Here is an 18,151-nt window from a genome sequence, read left to right as displayed (position 1 = left end):
TTAGAACCTTTAGAGGGTGGAGCCTCGATGGCAGAAGTGGGTGACTGGGGACCAGTGGCTGTGAAGAGCCTTAATGGTGGTGGGGATGCAAAGCAAAGAAGGGGAGAGGAGAGTAACGATCACATTACAGAGCAGCTGCAGACCTGAGACATGGTGGAGACAGTTTAAGTAGACTGGGTGAAGGACAGCCAGGAGTTCGGACTACAGGATTCCTGGCGTGCAATAACAGCTGTGAACCTGTGGGTTCAGCATTATGAAATTCTGAAGTTGAGACAGATACATGAAAGGAAAGAGTAACATACTTTGGATGTGTTTGTGGTGACTGTAAATTATGCAAGTGAGGCTGGAGGGACAGTTAGAAACATGAGTTTGACCTTCAGATAATGACCTCCTAAGAGTCCTTAGCACCTAGAAAGTGAACGTGGAGGAGACTTCCTAGGAAGACAGTGTGGAGGGCAGTGACCTGACAGAGCCTTCGGGGTTCTGAGTACCAAGTCATCTGGAGCAGGTGCCCAGGGAGGGGGAGTAGCAGAGAAGACACAGAAAAGAAAACAAGTGATGTGGAAGTCAGCACCAGAAGAGGGACGGCAGTCAGACTTTTCTCTTTGCTATGACAAACGCAACTTAAGGAAGAGAGGTTTGTTTTGGCTCGTGCTTAAGGGCATAGTCCATCGGGCACGGTGGACATGGCAGCAGAGTGCGAGGCACCTGATCACACTGTGTCTGCAGAGAGTGATATATGTCGGTGCTCAGTTGCCTTCCTCCTTTTTTCCTTTTATTTCAGTCTGGTACCCCAGTCCATTGAATGGTGCCACCCACATTCATCATAGGTTTTCTCTCCTCAGTTCCATCTCTCAGGATATGCCCTCAATGACAGCCCCAGAGCTGCGTCTCCCAGGTGTTTCTGAATCCTGTCAAGTTAATGATGAACATTAACCACCACAGGGTCTAATAGAGAGGCCTTAGGTCACTGAAGGTAGGACCCAATCCTTTCTCTCTCTCTCTCTCTCTCTCTCTCTCTCTTCTCCTCTCCTCTCCTCCTCTCTCTCTCTCTCTCTTTCTCTCTCTCTCTCTCTCTTTCTCTCTCTCCTCTTCTCTTCTCTTCTCTTCTCTTCTCTTCTCTCCTCTCCTCTCCTCTCCTCTCCTCCTCTCTCCTCTCCCCCTCCCTCTTTCTTCCAGCTTAAGATGGGACTATGCACTCCCACACATGATCCTGCTGTGGAGAATTGCTATCAGCCAACCTCACCAGAAATTAAACAAACGCAGCCACTTGATAGTGAACTTGAACTTACAAAGCTGTGACCTAAATTGACCTTTTCTCTTTACAAGTTAGCTCCCTCTGGTATTTTGTTGCAGTATGGTAAAGCTGACTAATACCTAGAAGAAGAAGTATTGAGGCTTGAGCACCATGCTGGCATCATGAAGAATGTGGAGACTGGGGTGCAGAGGAACCTTCCCTGGAGATGGAAGGTACTGTTCAGTGGAGACAGGAGCTTCCTGAGTGGTTAATTGATCTTGAAATACATTTACAGAGCTTGGAAGGAAGAGGTTCCCTTGAGAGGGAGAAGCATAGAGGAGAGATGTTCAGAGGGAGGTATGGGTAGACATGGACAGGGGAGAAGACCAGTGTGGCCCTCTAGGTTTCCACAGAGCGAAGGGACGGTGGTGCTCAGGTCCCCTGGGATTCAGCACCACAGGAGGGAAGTTGGGTAGTTGTGGCTGGGGCATGAGTCCCATCCAATCTTCAGAGCCTGGCACTAGCACAGATTACCAGGGAGTCATCAAGTCATGACAGGAGGTCTTTGCCCACTGTGGCTCCAGCCACGCTGTGGAGTTGGTCTCTGGAGTCAGACTATGGTGCAGGGGCTGCTGGCTAGCAGAGCTGCTATGTATGGAGGTAACTGTTCTACGAGTCCAAGTGGAAGGAAGAGGTTAGCGGAAACTACGGGACTTGCACAGAAAGTTAATGCACCCACTATTTTGGTCCTGGTGGGTATAGAGGGAAGCTATGGGGGGGCTAGCCTGGCTTGAGAACAGTGAGATCACAGGATGAAAGGTGCGAGGGAGGAGAGTGAGAAAGCAGGTCAGGAGGGGAGACAAAGCAAGGGCTCCATCTTCCTTTCCCCCACCCAGATGGAACACCACAGTCCACTCCCAGGGAGGGCTGGGCCTCCTCTTCCTGCTCCCATCCCAGACAAAGCGTCCAGGACTACATTCCCACCTTCTCTTCTACTGCTTAAATACATGAGATAAAGGATGCATCTCCCTCCAGCAGAGGGCACCAAACACCACAGTCCCCAAGACCTCTGCAGCCGGGAAAGCTCCCAGGGCTTCCAGAAGACCTTTGAGTAACAGGAAAACCCAAACAAGACAGCCATCAGAAAAGAGACTCGTGGTCAGGAGATGAATAGGTAAAGTGCTTGTCTTGCAAGCATATACGTGGTCCTGGGTTCAATCCCCAGAACCGATGTCAAAAATCCCAGAATAGTGAAACACACCTGTAATCTCAGTACTAAGGAGACTGGGACAGGATTCTGGAGACTTGTTAGGCAGCCAGTCAACGTAGCCTCATCAGTGTGCTCTAAGCTCACTGAGACCCTGTCTTAAAAAATATGGGTAGAGAGGCTGGAGAGATGGCTCAGCAGTTAAGAACACTGGCTGTTCTTGCAGAAGACCCAGGTTCAAATCCCAGCACCCACATGGCAGCTAACAATTGTCTCCATCCAGTTCCAGGGGATCCGACCACCTCTTCTGTCCTCCACAGGCATTGCACAACATGGATACACTTACATACATGCAGGCAATACACACATGCGCATAAAATAAAAATAATAAATATTTTAAAAATATATCTATAGGTAGAGCTTGGCATGGTGGTGCAGGCCTTTAATCCTAGCACTCAGGAGGCAGACAAGTGGATCTCTAAGATCAAGGTCAGCCTGGTCTACATGGTGAATTCTAGGCCTGCTGGGGCTACAGGGAGACCCTGTCTCAAAAAGACTACATACATATACATATATATGCATGTATATATATGTAGATGGCATCCTGAGAAATTAAACTGAGGTTGACCTCTGGTCACATGTGCACTCACAGGCCAGGAAGGGAGAGAGGAAGGAAGAGGTGAAGGAAGGGAGGGAGGGGAGGAAAGAAAGAAAATGGGAAACCCATTGCACGTCAGGACATTGGCCTTCCCTGAGGAGGCCAATCCTAAGAGAGGCGAGTTCTTCCCTTCCTGCCCCTGCTTTACACTTAGAAAAAGCGCAAAGGGAAACAAAGCTTTTAAGTGCATTCAGAGCACATTTTACAAATACAATTTAGAGACAAAGCATAAAACTGAAAGCAGCAAGCCCCAGTCAAGGGCAGGGCTGCAGGGCTGCAGGGCTCTTGCCTCTGCCCTCCACCTGTTCCTACAGCACATGCCGAGATGTGTGTGAGCGGGTGCACTTCTTAGGATCAGGACTGTTTGTGTAACGCCAGCACCAGTGAGGCCTGGTTCCCAAAGCTCATCACATGTGTAATGAATTATTTAATGGCGAACATTTACAAACCCTGCTTGGTCTTCTCCATCCCTCTCAGTGTTCCTCTCATGGACCCTCAGGTTAAGTGCAGCCTTGAGCTCAAAGCAGCACTTGAGGGCATCCCCTGCCTGTCACCCATGTGGGCACCAGCCCTCTTCTAATACTAGATCTTAATTAAATAACAATACCCATAGACAGATGATAGATAGATAGATAGATAGATAGATAGATAGATAGATGACAGATTGATAAATGATTGACAGATGATAGATGATAGGTAGGTAGATAGACAGACAGACAGACAGTTAACCAAAGCACCTAGCACTCGGGAGGCAGAGGCTAGTGATCTCTGTGAGATCTCAGTCAGCCTGGTTTACATGGCAAGTTCCATGCCTGCTGGAGTTACAGGGAGACCCTGTCTCAAAAAGATTATATTGGCATCCTGAGAAGTTACACTGAGGTTGACCTCAGTGTCCTTGATACATATTTTTTTAAATATTTTTAAGTATTTTCATAGACCCCATTTAGTTTTGAGATCCTTATAAAAATTGATTGTTTATGTTGGGAGCTAAAGAGATGGTACAGCAGTTAAGAGCACTGGCTGCTCTTGCAGAGGGCCCAAGTTCAATTCCCAGTACCCACATGGCAGCTAACAACCATCTGTAACTCCAGTTCCAGGAATCCAATGCCCTCTTTTGGCCTCAGTGGGTATTGCACGCATGAGTGAGTGTACTTATATACATGCAGGCAAAACACTCATCCACATAAATCCCCAAATTACATATATTTGTGTATATATACACGTCTGTAATTTTCATATCAACATATTTGCTCAAATCTCTATAAAACTGAATGCATTCCAATCAGTGTCCCCTGACTCATCATGTCCTCTCCTACAACATTCTTCCCTTGAATGTGTTGTGTATACTGTCTCATCTCTTTACTAGGGGCCACACATTTCCAAATTAATGTAGTGAGATCATCCTCCAGCCCACTCTGCAGCTGGCTTGCCCACTCTCCCTGCCTGACATCCAGCACAGTCTTCACATGCTTTCCACCCTCTCACTCCCACCCTCCTACACAGGAACTTTCTTCTCAGAGACTGGGAATAACAGCAAGTGAACATTCGACCACTCTCCTTGAGTGGAAGGCAGGCAGCTAGCCAGAGACAGAGCTGCATCTCTTGCATCTATCTCTAGATCTGTTCTGGACCCTTAATTCTTTCCCATTATGTACTTAAATTGCTATCATTCTATCACTAAATTAATTAACTATAAATGGCTTTATGTCCAGAAAGTCCAGTTTGCCTTTACTTTGTTTTTCTCTAAATATTTTCTGGGTTAGGTTTGGTAGTATAACCTGGAATTTCAGCACTCTGGTAGCTGAAGCAGGATCATGAGTTCAAAGCCAGCCTAGGCTACATAGGGGAACTGTGCCTCAAAAAAACCACAAATTTTTCTTACTGTCCACACTCAGCTATTTGCTTGTGTATATTCTTTGGTGCATTTTTACAAATGTTCTCTTTTTCAATACATTTACATTTATGACAAATGCCTCTTTGCAACAGTAAATCCCCCCCTTACAAACAAGTGAACAAATATATAAATATACAACCCGTGCCCATTGGCTCCAGGCTGCCGACTCAAAGCTGCTTCTGCACAACTGACTGAACTCTCTGTACTTGTGTCTCCTTGTCTGTTCATCAACACAATGGCACCTTCTTCATTGCCTGTGGCAAAGATTAGCTCAGTTGCAGCTCTTAAAACAGTCCTGGCACGTCATGATAAATGTCAGCTGTCAGCCTCGAGATTCTAACCAACAGACTGCTTAGAAACAACAGATGCTATCCCCAGCGTCCCCTACAGCCAGTCTGCAGTCATTTCCACGTGTTTCCACCTTAGAACTGACATGGGAGACACTGTTTCCAGCGGTTTCCTAGTGTCCCTTTACACTCCTCTACTCCACTCCCAACCCATCCCTGGCTTGTCCTTTATCAAAGGAAAATGTGTCTCAGGTCTTACACTTGACAGCTAGGTTTTCTGAAACACCCACTCACAGACGGGCTGATACCCAACTCAGCTGATGGAGAAAAAAGCTGCCTGTTCTTACAGAATTCATGCTACCGAAACATGCCAGAGAAAGGAGCCTTTGACTCACAGCAGTGAGGCTAAAGCACGTCCTAAAGGCTGTGCATACCACGACCTCTGCCTAGCTGCTCTAACATGAGTCTGCAGTTCATCACACCAGCAGTTACACAGCCAGCTGGATTTGGCCGTAGCACTAGGTACCTAGTCCATCTCTACACACTGCTGTCTGCCCCCTCCAGCATGCCTCTTCCCAATCAAGAGGAGCAGTCAACAAGATGCTACCAGCCACAGCCTAGGCTGCCACCTTCAGGCCTGGCCCAGGTACCTAAAATCCCCTACTCGAGTAGATCCAGGCCTCCTAGTTCCTATGTGGGCCCCACTGTGGGGTCTACAGAGGACAGACCTCGGTTTCTAGGGACTCCCCATGGAGCAGCTCTCTAGGAGGGCTTGAGCAGAATGTGGGCTTTCGGGTTACAGGACCCACAGGTCTGACCACTTGGCCTTTCTTGGTGTGGGATGGAGTCTGGAGAATGACAGGATGGACTTAAGTCTTCATTATCTTACAGGAGCCTCACGTTAGATGTCCCCCTCCCACACATACATGATTTACGTGGTCACAAAGCCAGCCCTGCACACTCTACACTGTGCCTTCTGAGAAAACCCAAGCCTTCCCCTCAGGACCAAGGATGAGGATTCACTGAGTCTTCTTTGCAGACTGAATTCCTTTTCTCTATCCTTGGTCACGGTCAATGTTTTAACTGGCCATAGTAGGTCACTCAGAGGAGTTCACAGGATCCTAGCAGGTGTTTTGAACTAAGTCGTTTGGGGCCTTGTGTTCCCTAACCCTACTTTCCCATCACCCAAACTCTCTTTGCTGATGGAATATTGCTATCTTTGTTTGCTCATTATGCATTTTAAAAATATTATTTTTATTTTAATGGTACAAAGTGTATTCCCTGCATGTATGTAAGTGCAACAATGTCGAGCAATGTCCACAGAAGCCCAAAGAGGGTGTCAGATCTCCTGGAATTGGAGTTAGGGAGTTGTTAGTTCCCTTGTAGGTGCTGGGAACTGAACCTGGGTCTTCTGCAAGAGCAGCCAGTGCTCTTAACCATTGAGCCATCTCTCTAGTCCAGTTCATTCATTTTTATTCATTGAATAGATAATAAATATACACAATATATGTTGTGTATTATACATAACAATATTTTGAGCAAAAAGGGGGAGGGAAAGGAAGAAAGCCAATCCATAGGACAGGCCCAGAGCACCCGAATCACTTTGTTCACGGTCATTAGAGTAATACCACCAGTAGCAGAGGACTGTGCAAACCCAGCACCAGCCACCCATGTGCATCTCACCCACGTCGCCTCCCTGGATTGAGGGTGGAAGACCTTAGTCCTGGCTTTTGGCAGCCTCTCCACTGAGCTGTCACACCATTGCTGTCGGTCCCTTCTCTCTTCTGCACCCAGGTAGCTACAAGGCTCTCCAGAGTAAACACATTACATGGATGTGAGAGCCAGTAGGAGTAATCCGCCTCATTTCATGTGGTCCCACCCGAGTCCCAGGTTCACACTTGGCTTTGAGGCTCACTTCTGGAAGACTGCTTCCTCTTAGACATTGACCCTCCACCTCCAAGCTACACACAGGCCGTGGCCCTACTTGGAACGAAACTCATCCTGTGCCACGGAGTAAGCAACCTTGAGCTGATCCATCCAGGTTCCGAACCCAAGCCGAGCTGGGGGCTTCCCCTGGACTAACATCACAAGGGAAACAGACACCATAAGACTTTCCATACAGACACACCCCTGAAACCACCACATTTTGCTTTATTAGGTGTTCCATGGTAATATAACACAGAGTTCTGAAGGGATAATAAACACGAGACTTGTTTTAACCATAATTATTTTGCCATTAAGACAGTGGTTACAAAAAAATAAAACAAATTTAAAAAAAGTACCTTTCTGGCTACACACGTGATCAGCTTTAGCACGGAAAGGTCGTCCACTCAAGGGTCACAATCACAAGTTCAAGGGTTAGAAACCATCTAGCAGTAAATCCTATACTGATTTAGAGCATCAAGTCACTGCAGTTAACTCAGTTCTGAGACGCTGTCCATTTATTTTAGCATTTACATGACATTCATTTAACAGACACAGAAGCAAGCCAACAGGTAAACATGCTTACACAGCCTGCGGAAATCTTCAGGTTTGAAACCGTTTTTTATGAAAACAAGAAAAAACAACCAAAAGGCCAAGACCCAGTACAAGGAACATCAGGAAGACAGTGAATCCTGAAGAGCTGCATGTGTTTCTCAGAATTGAAACAGAAAAAAATTGTTTTCCAACTTGTTCAAATTTCCTCTAAGTGCAGGTAAGAAAAGAAAAAAAACAAATATATTAAGTCAACCAATTTTTTTTAAAAGTGCAATTTACCTTTAAAATAACAAAAACCAACAACAACAACAAACCAAAACCCCAACCATTAACCCCAAAGGCAAAATGTGTGGACAGAAAAATGACAAGGTGATGACCTACTTTCTGATTTCTGTTTCATACAAGCAATTTGGACTCATAAAAGCCTGCGGACCTAACACTGCTTACATGGATCTATGTACACATGTGGAAAAGATACAACACAAGTCCGCAAGGACAGAAAGGAGCCAGATAGTGAAAAAATGTCACCATGACAGGAAGAGGAAGGCTGATGGATATGAGGTGACAGGGTCTTTACAAGATGACATGTGATCTCTAAGCAGGGGCTAACACATTCAGGTTTCCTTCTGACAACAAACTATTCCTAAAACGGGATTTTTCCTCTTGTAAAACAGACTTCAAGCCCAATTTTCCAAAGATTTTCTTAACTTATAAGGCCTTCTATATATTGTTAGACCTTTTGAAATAACTGGACAAAAAAAAAAAAAAAAAAAAAAGATGTTTTTTCCTTACACTGAAACATGTGGTATGTTCTATAATCCCCAAAGATACCTCCTGGGGAAAAGCCAGCCCTCAGGGCCACACTCCCCTTGGAGGAGCCCTTCCCAGCTCCTGGATGGCAGGAGACTGGTTGGTTCACTTGAGCTCAGATTTGACCCTGTCTTTAGCCAATCAGCCTTGATGGAAACAATGTTTCTACGTTATACCTCCAAGTGGCTCTATTCTGGGTCCACACGTGACAATATCAGTAATGTAATCCAGGCCATCCCTCAAACTCAGGACACCTTCTAGCGATGGTGATCAGATAGCACCAGTCTTAACAAGGACCAGAATAAGACAGAACTATGGGTATAAGGGCAAAACTGGGGTCCTCCCAGGCTACGATCAAGGCCAAACTGGTAGACCTGGCTTTAAGAACAGACAACAGGGCAAAGAGAGAAGAACACTGGCTCAGGGAAACGCAAAGACAGACCAACAACTGAAAACATACACGCACACGGGAGGAAAAGTTAGAAAGACCAAAGATGGAGTAAAAGGAGGAGGGGTGGCCTCGAAAGGTCTCATCTGCAGCAAAACCTAAGCCAGAAGAAAACCTGCCCTTTCTCAACAGCTGACCCTGAAGAGTACAAGATGGTGATGTGGACATGTGGAGCCTCTCAGGAGAGGCAGCAGCAGCCTGCCAGCCCCCAATCAGCCTAATGGTTATATAATTGCATCATTAGGATGTCCAGTTCAAGACCCATGGATTAATAATGAATCGGGCTTTCAATTTAGTATTTAAAAAAAAACAAACAAAAAAAAAACCTCTCCCACCCCCACCCCCCTCATTCCCACAAAGAAAACCCTTTTTAAAATTTTAAAAAGAAAAGAAGGCAGCTCTGGGAAATTCACTGTATCTTCCCCACAACAAGGAAGATGCCGACTGCACAGCCGAGGGCGGACGGGGGCCCCCTTGCTGGGGTTTGCTTGGTGGCGCATGTCTGTGTGTTGGATGCAGCTCCGTGTGGGGTGGGTGGCTAGGCTTGGGTGTGGTGTTCATGGATGTGTAGGGACTTGGGTGAGCAATTCAGGAACTCCAGGGGAGATGGAGTGTGGGGCCCAAGAGGGAGCCCCAGAAACTGGCTGCCCACAGCAACTATCACAGGCTCTTAAAAAAAATATGGAAGGAAGTCTCAGTGTCCTCAGGTGTCCCATCCCCCATCCCCAAGTGGCCTGCTGGCCCAAGGGCTTTATTTAGCCCAGACTGGTGATATTGGCACGGCCACCAGGGGGCGCCACGATACGCTGGGTGGTGCGTCGGGGAATGTTGTCATCAATCTGAGCACCTGCAGAGGAGAAAGGAGACAAGATGGGTGAGAGTCCTCAGAAGTAAAGCAGATTCCTGAGGTAAGCCCAGGAGCATCTTGGGAGAACCAGGGCCAGATACCCTCCTCACCCTGTGTACCAAACCTCAGTAAAGGTTCAAACTACAGGAAGTCCAAGGGTCACACACGGTACACGTGGTCCTCCCAGAGGCTTAGCTGGGTCTGTTCCCAAGAAAGTAAAGCTAGATTCACCATCTCCACTTCAGCTAACATCCTGTCCCCATTCCTGCAGTCAAAGTGGGTGTGGTTTGTTTGAGGACCCCCATCTCTTAAGAAAGAACACTGCTGGTCCAGGTGGAGCACCCCAAATCTCAAACTCCAAACCCTGGAGGCTGAAGAGATGGCTCAGCCGTTAAGGGCACTGGCTGTTCCTGCAGAGACCTGGGTTGGAATCCCAGCACCCACATGGCGGCTAACAACCAACCCTCCAGTTCCAAGGGATCCGACAACTTCTGTCCTCTGCGGGCATTGCATGACACAGGTGCACTTACATACATGCAGACAATACACTCACACACATAAAATAAAATAGATAAAACTTAAAAAAAAATAATAAAACTCCCAAACCCAAAATGCTCCAAAACTCTAGAGCTTCTTGAGGGTTGACAGGATGTCACAAGAGGAAAATTCCATACGTGACCTCATGTGGCAAGTTACAGTCAAACTTGGGCACACTGAAACTACTGTAAGAAATTCCCCTCAGACTGTGAATCCCATGAGAATGAAACATTAAGTGTACTTTTTGGTTATGTTTTTGAAAGCCTTCATTTTTATTTTTTTATGATGTTTCAATGTGTCTGTGGGGAACATGCAGGAGTACAGTATCTGAGGAGGCCAGAAGAGGACACTGGAGTCCCTGGACTGGAGTTATAGGTGGTTGTGTGCTGCCTGACACACTGCTTGGGTTTTTTTTGGGGGGGTGGGGGGGGTTGGCAGAAGAGTTGAGGCAGGGTCTCCCTGTAGCCAGAGCTGGCCTGGAACTTGCTATATAGACCAGGCTAGCCTCAATCTCACAGAGATCTACCTGCCTCTGCCTCCTCAGTGCTGGGACTAAAGGTGTGTGCCACGACGCTGGGCTGCAGTATATACCTGGGTCATCTCTTCCACTTTGTATTTAGATTTGGATCTTAGTCACAAAATATTTCTTTATGGACATGAAAATTTTTCCAATTTTTAAAAATGCAAATTAGCTTCTGGTCCCAAGCATGTAGGTAAGGGACCTCCACCTGTACCTTCTACGTCAATGTCAAGGTAAGACTGGGTCTCATAGGCAGTGTAAAATATACTTTAGGACAAACTAGAATTAAAGATCCTGTCCAGAAAAAGAAAGAAAAACCCTGACATTTTCTGAAGGTGGGTAATTAATTCCTCATCCATCTGTGGTGCATACAGCACTTTCTAAAAACTAGAGGATATGACTAGAAAAGTCTAAGGAATGCTGTCATCCACAGGCCACAGAACTTAGAAGGAAAGAGTCCCGTCATGGACCCAAAGGAAGAGCAGGAAGGAAGTTTCCAGGGCAGAAAGTCTAAAACCTGGACCCTTTCCTCTCACAAAGCGAGCATCACAGGTTTTACCCCAGCAGATGACTCTCGGGTGTCCAGTGGCTCTGTCCTAGGCTGCTTAGATGAATACGAACTCACTGGATATCACAACAGCTCCATAGGAAGCTCTTGTTGTCGTAGCCCACTCCACAGGTAGGGAGCCTGAGGCATAGCTGTTCTGACCTAGGAGGTGAAGTCGCTGAACTCCAGACTCTATACTCATCCACCACAGTTCCTTTTTCACAATGGACATGACAGACTGGAAAGTGTCCCTTCAGTCTATCAGGTGTCATACACAGGATGAGTGTCTCAGCATTGCATGTGACATGAACCAAGTTCAAGACTTTGAAACCCAGCTGTCATTTGCAGATTCATGTCTGGCGGCTGGAATGTTTCCCATTTGGAAAGAATGAGACTATTACCACCTCTCATTTTCTGATGCAGTGGCAACCTCACCAGCCCCAGCAAGACTGGCCCCATAAAGCTTGCCAACCCTACCCAGAACCCACCCAGCCCTGGCCGTACCAGATAAGCTGAATCCAGACTGGTGCAGGTTCCGAACAGGTGGTGCCTGCTGCTTGGCAGGGGACGTCTTAGCTGATGAGGCTGGGGTGACAGTCTTGGGTGTGACGGACACCTCACACACAGGCCCATCATACAGGCCACGAGGGACCCCTCTCAGCTCAGCCAGCTGCAACACACAAGCATCTCACATTGGGCCGCATTCAGAGAGGACAACTCCCCAGAACCCTCCCAGTGGGATGGAGCAGCAGCCAGGAGGGGCCTGAGATGTTTAAGGATGGGGTCCTCCTTATGGATAGATAAAACAGGACACATAGACAACCAGCTCCTCTGGCTCTAGGCCAAAGCTCTCCTGAGCTGGGTCACCAGCAACTGGTTACTCTACGACGACCTTCTTTCTGATTATTCCATCCCAGGGAGCATCATGTTTAGACCCTCTAAGAATATGCTCTGAGGAGATTCTGGTGTCTGGTTCAAGTTCAAACTGCCTTCAGTTTCACTCTTGTTTTAATTCCCTTCTAGCCAGACCCTTTCTCCAGAGCACCAGCTATGGGTAGCTCACCCCGCCTGAACACAATGTACATTTCCCACATACCATATTCCTCTACCCAGTTTATCTCCATTTTTTAATCTGAGAAACTTACTTAGCCTTTAAAACCCAGATGTCTTCTCCCATGACACGACTTGGCATCACTGACTCCGTCCTCCGGGTCCTCACCTTCCACCACAGCTCTAGTCATCCTTCACCCTTCCACCAGTATGTTAAGTTTCAGGATTAAAAGGTGGGTTTGTCCTTATCACCACATCCCCCATCCCAGTAGTCTGACACAGTACTCAAGGAATGCCTGTGGAGTTAAACTTAACCCATGATTTTCAAAAGTGAGAACAAAACCACTCACCCTGCTCCTTGCCTTGATACGCTTGTATACAAAGTCAGGGAAGGGCTTCCGGGGGATGTAGCGTCCAGAGCCTTCAGTAACGTGAAGGGTGCCGTCCTCCAGAACAATCTTGCCCTGGCTGATGACCACCAATGGGGAGCCACGACACTCCATGCCTTCGAAGATGTTGTACTCAAGAGCCTGAGGGAGGGGACAGTCACCATCAGAGCAAGCCCCACCTCCAGGCTGGACTGAATCAGTCTAACAGAGCCTACTAATAGACCCCAGAGATGGGTCCCCACTGGCCATCCCAGGGACACTCACTTTCCCTGTCTAGAACATGGACTCATCTCTCCTACATCTCCAAGTCTGGGAGAAAAAGAACTGCACAGAATAACAGTTTAGGCAGTATCTATGTTTGAAATGCCACACAAATACAAAGAAAATTATTCCAGTTGGGTCTGGTGGGGCAGGCCTATAAGCCCAGCTACACAGGAGGCAGAGGCAGGAAGATCACAAGTTCAAAGTCTACCGGGACTACAGAGTGAGTTCAAGACCAGCCTGGGCAATTGAGTGAGATTCTGTCTCAAAGTGGAATGAGGATGTAGCTCAGTGGTAGAACCTCATTTAGAACGCACAAGGCTCTAGGTCCAATCCCCATTAGCATAAAAAGAAAAGGGAAACAAAAATGGAAGGAAAGGGGTCTTTGCTCCCACCAGTCAAGCTCTATCCAGGCTGAATTCCCCAGGCACACCCTGAACAGGCTCCAAATTTAATTTGAATCAGCAGTCCAGTAGACAGTTCTCCCATAGGCTCACCTGGATTTCCAATCTGTAAGCAGCTCGTGGTTAAACCAAAATCCTCAACTGTACAGACTGAGGTCATGTAAGAGACAAGCCTGTGATATGTTTGATGTTTAATTTCCTCAAAGACCCTCCATGCCTTGGGGCTCACATTATTGAGGGTGAAAACAGGCAGCCTGGCACACCCTCTTGGGAAAAGATGGGATGTCTTTCTCCGTTTGTCAACCGAAGCAACAGAAAACAAGAGGCTTTGTGCCGACACAGAAAGTGCTGTGAGTCAGAGTAGTAGACACAGCTCTGGCTCAGCTAGGGCTGAAAGCCACTGGCTCCTTCCACCTGACTGTCTACAGACATGAATGGCTACAGCTGAGCCCTCCAGAGCAGACTGAAGTATTCACGTAGGAGCAGAGCCACAGCAACACCCAGGTCAAAGACCATCTCTGTAAACAAAAGTGGAGGGGCTGCAAGCAAGAGAGCCCTACATATGGATACCAAGACTCAGGGCAGACCCTACATCCTGCAACTGCCCATTGACCAGGATGCTTGCCCTTGAAATCAGAGCTCGCTGTTCACTGTTAGCCGAGGTGCAGTAGCTCCTCCACTACTACTAAGCACTGCACACAATTTTCTTAGCTTGAGGTTGCCTGATCTACACTGGCAGCAGGAGCTCAGGCTTCAAGTTTGCATGAGCACCAACGTTCAGTCGAGATTCTCAGGAGAGACCTTGTCCCTGCTCCTATCCTAGACACTGAAGCAGAGCCACGGAGGGTTTCTTTATGACCCCCAGAGGGCAGATCCAGAGCTCCCTGATCCCAAGCAAAGCCCATGCCAGCCCAAGGCAGCCCTGCACTTCTTACTTGGGTCTTCCACTAGAGTCCTTATCTTGGGGGTTTTCCTCCATTATGGGACAAAAACTAAATGTGTATCTCACAATCAGTGGCATCGCAGAGATGGCAAAAACCACCAACTGTGTGACAGTGCTCAGTGTCACTTCAACGCTGCCATCCTCCTGAGATTTATGTGACAAGGATGACTCAAAAGGGATCACTATGTGTAGACCATAGTGACAGAATCCTGTCTCCTCTTAAATGACCTTGGGTAGGGCTTGAGTGTCCTCTAAGGTCAGGATCAAGTCCACTTCCCCCCTATCACATCTTAATTCATGATCCATGTCTAGGCATACCTTGGCCATGGGGGGGGGCTCCTATCCCAGGCCTGCCAGTCATTAATGAAATCACCTTAGACCAGTCCCTGGCACACCTGAGTCCCTGTTTTATCATCTATAAGAAGATAAGTGAATGCCAGGAGTGGTGGTGGTACATGCCTTTAATCCCAGCACTCAGGAGGCAGAAGCAGGTGGATCTCTGTGAGTTCAAAGCCAGCCTGGTCTACACAGCAAGTTCCAGCCCAGCTGGGACTACAAGAGACCCTGTCTCAAGAAAAAAAGAAAAATAAATAAGATAAGCGAAATGTAACAAAAGGACATAGCATGTTGCTTGGTAACCAGCAGGCATCCAAAACTCCTTCCCCATATCTGCTGTCTGGCTGTTTCCTACACTTTGCCTACATGTACACAGGTCCCTGGTACCCAAAGCCTTTAACACATCTGAGTCACCTAGGAAGGAGATGCTGGAAATGTCTGGAGCCGCTTCCTCCTTTTAAAATATAGAGGGAACCAGCCCCATGACTCTAAGTGATTTAAGGTTAACATGCCCAAGGGTGGGATTCCAGAGCTCCTGCTGTGAGCCAGGAGAGTGGGCATGGGTACATTTTAACCTTATCCACATGAGCTCCTGACATCCACTCAACCAGGTCGAATCTGGGAAAAGTCCTAATGGAGGCTTAGCACAAGACTGTAGGTCACAGCTGAATTCTCTACACTGAAGTCAGACCTAGAGAGTGTCTCCTGTGTGTATGTTCCCAGATGGCCAATGCCACACAGGCACGCTTAGAGCCTGAAACGGGAGGAGGCAATGAGGAGCTGGAAGGGCCACCTACTTAAGCCTAGGGTCAGTCAGGGTAGGGCTGTGGCTTGGGACAGCAGCAACAGTCTTCCCAAACTGTCACTCCTCCTCACTCTCTCTCTACCCAGGAGAAGAGATCCTAAAGCCAGTTCCAACCCCAGTCACCTATATCTTCGATAAGCCCTGACTGTCCTCTGTGGAGGGAACCCCACAAAGCAGGGGCACTTTCTCCACCCACCCCAAACTGAGACACTGCACATGCACACATAATCTGGCGGGGAACAATGCTGAAGAATTTTGGCTTCTAATTCTGGCTCGACTGCAAAATCGCTACGTACCATTAGACTGGTCACTTAAGCTCTCCTCACCTGCTTATTTATCTTCCCACTCGGGATAATCGCTCCAGACCCTTTGGTGAGGTCAAATGAAAGGAGTGGGAATGTGATGTGAGACGCATAGGGAGGTTCACCCATAAGGACGTCATCGGCCATCCCAAGACGCATGATAGGAGTTTAAGTGGGCATGGTGCTAAGACTGTGCTGAGCCAGCCCGTGGGGAAGCAGGGCAAGACCAGCCTCCCCAAGAAGCCATCGCCATCTGGACACCCACAGGTGCCGCAGAAGCTAGCACTCAGCCCAACATGCCTCACCCACGCCCTTCTGTCCAAGAGAGAGAACTCAGACTGGCAAAGGGCCTGGGCTAGTTCTGGAGACACCAGAACTACTTTGCGCTATCGTGGCATATGGGCGGTGGCTACCCTTGCTGTCCCCGGCCCACAGTCCACGTGGAGCCTGCTGTCCACTCAGACCTTCATCTAGAGATCTAATTCACTCATTAAGAGCTCACTTCAAGAGTAGGACTCTGGAGATGTTTAGACATCAGGTTAGTAGGTTAGAGATGCTCAGCTGCTAACATCTATGTACATATTCGAAAGTCTGAAAAATTCTAACAGCTACATACTTGTGGCTTCAAGCATTTTGGCAAAGTTATGCTCAACCTCTGTTACCTTTAAACTGGCTTCTTGTGAAATCATGAGTTGGTAGCAAATTCCATGAAAAGAAGGTTCTATACCGTTCAGCTATTTTTAAACAGCGTATGCTAGAATTTTTAACAAAGTCAGGTATGGTGGTATATGCCTTTAATAACCCAGAACACAGGAGGCAGAGGCAGGAAGATCTCTGTGAATTCAAGGCCAGCCTGGTATACATCGTGAGTTCCAGGCTAACCAGGGCTATAAAGTGAGACCCTGCCTCAAAAAAAATAAAATTTAAACAAGTAACTGAATATTATTTTGTAGGTCAGTGCTGTAGGCACATGTATGTGCAAGAAGTATTTCTTGATCACATGGCCGAAGTTAATTAAAATATCAGGACTGGGGGGAGAAAGATTCAAGTAAGGTGCTGGCATAGAATACCTCTCCCTTGGCTGGGTGGCACATGCCTGTGTAAGGAGGCTGGGGCAGGAGGACAGTGAGTTTGAGGCTTGCCAAGACTGTTCCATGAGACCCTGTCTCCAAAAACAAAAAACAAAACACTTCTGCCCAAGGCTATCTCTTATTCAGGCTCTCTTTGCGTTATACAAATTCAATGTTGTCTGAGGAGTTGGTGGGATCTAACACCTCTGCTTTGGGCCCACTGACCCCCGCCCAGACTCCCACGTCACCCAGAAGCTCATTCACTGAACCCCTGGTTCTCAGTTGCGAGCCAAGATGATAACAGTCAGTGCATCCCTGGGCACTGTTACCAAGAGCTCCCACAAATTCTGCAGTTGCTAAGCTGTAACTGACGGTCTAGGGTGTTCCAATGTGAGGAGACGTGAACGTGGCCCAATTCTTTTAGGACAAGAAGCACAGCTGTCAATCAGACTTCCACACAGCAAGGCTGGCCTGAGAAATCTGCAAGTGCCCAGTGGCCATCTCAGGAGGGGACACGTGATTGCTCTATTTGCAGTAAGTCCCACACAACACATGCTATTCAAACCATGAAAATGACTGACTTCTAGAAGCTTCTGAAGTCTTGATGTCACACTAAGGACTCTGAAGGTCTAAAGATGCCACTACCTCCAAAACATGGCCAAGAGGCACAGCCTTCCAGACCCTCATGAGGTAAAAGAAAGTGAAGAGTCATTTTTGCCCTCTCAGGAAACCTCAGGTTACAACATCCTGAGGAGAACCTTGGTCCTATCCCGGGAGTGTGTTTTAGAAATCCTGGACTGTCTCCCAATGCCTGCAGCTCACACAGGTCTGCACATAGTGGATGGGCCTTACACTGTTGTGTGTCTTGGCAGAAATGGTCTTCACGCTGTCAGGGTCCCAGATGACCAGGTCAGCATCAGATCCCACTGCGATGCGGCCTTTCCGGGGGTAAAGGTTGAAGACTTTGGCTGCATTGGTGCTGGTCACAGCCACAAACTGGTTCTCATCCATCTTCCCAGTGACCTGAGAGGCACAGCACAGAGAGAGGGAGAAGGGTCAGGAGAGAGAGAGAGAGAGAGAGAGAGAGGGAGAGAGAGAGAGAGAGAAAGGAAGGAAGGAAG

At 47.6% G+C, this 18,151-nt stretch overlaps 1 protein-coding gene across 2 annotated transcripts in view; it reads right to left on the bottom strand.

The window, feature by feature from the left end:
• Window positions 1-7,414: 7,414 nt before the first annotated feature.
• Dpysl2 (dihydropyrimidinase like 2) overlaps window positions 7,415-18,151 on the bottom strand; it is a 132,938-nt gene continuing 122,201 nt past the window's right edge. For both annotated transcript variants that reach the window (XM_008830972.3, XM_008830973.3), the window contains exons 11-14: window positions 17,883-18,053; window positions 12,871-13,050; window positions 11,975-12,140; window positions 7,415-9,866 (exon numbers count right to left, since the gene is read on the bottom strand). In XM_008830972.3, the coding sequence (XP_008829194.1) occupies window positions 9,775-9,866; window positions 11,975-12,140; window positions 12,871-13,050; window positions 17,883-18,053 (609 nt within the window). In that variant the 3' untranslated portion in view covers window positions 7,415-9,774. The remainder of the gene's footprint in view (window positions 9,867-11,974; window positions 12,141-12,870; window positions 13,051-17,882; window positions 18,054-18,151) is intronic.

Source organism: Nannospalax galili, unplaced genomic scaffold (assembly GCF_000622305.1).
Source record: "Nannospalax galili isolate Female #2095 unplaced genomic scaffold, S.galili_v1.0 scaffold915, whole genome shotgun sequence".
NCBI classification, from domain to species: domain Eukaryota; kingdom Metazoa; phylum Chordata; class Mammalia; order Rodentia; family Spalacidae; genus Nannospalax; species Nannospalax galili.
Note: the sequence above shows the minus strand (reverse complement) of the source record. Positions and strands in the feature narration are given on the sequence as shown.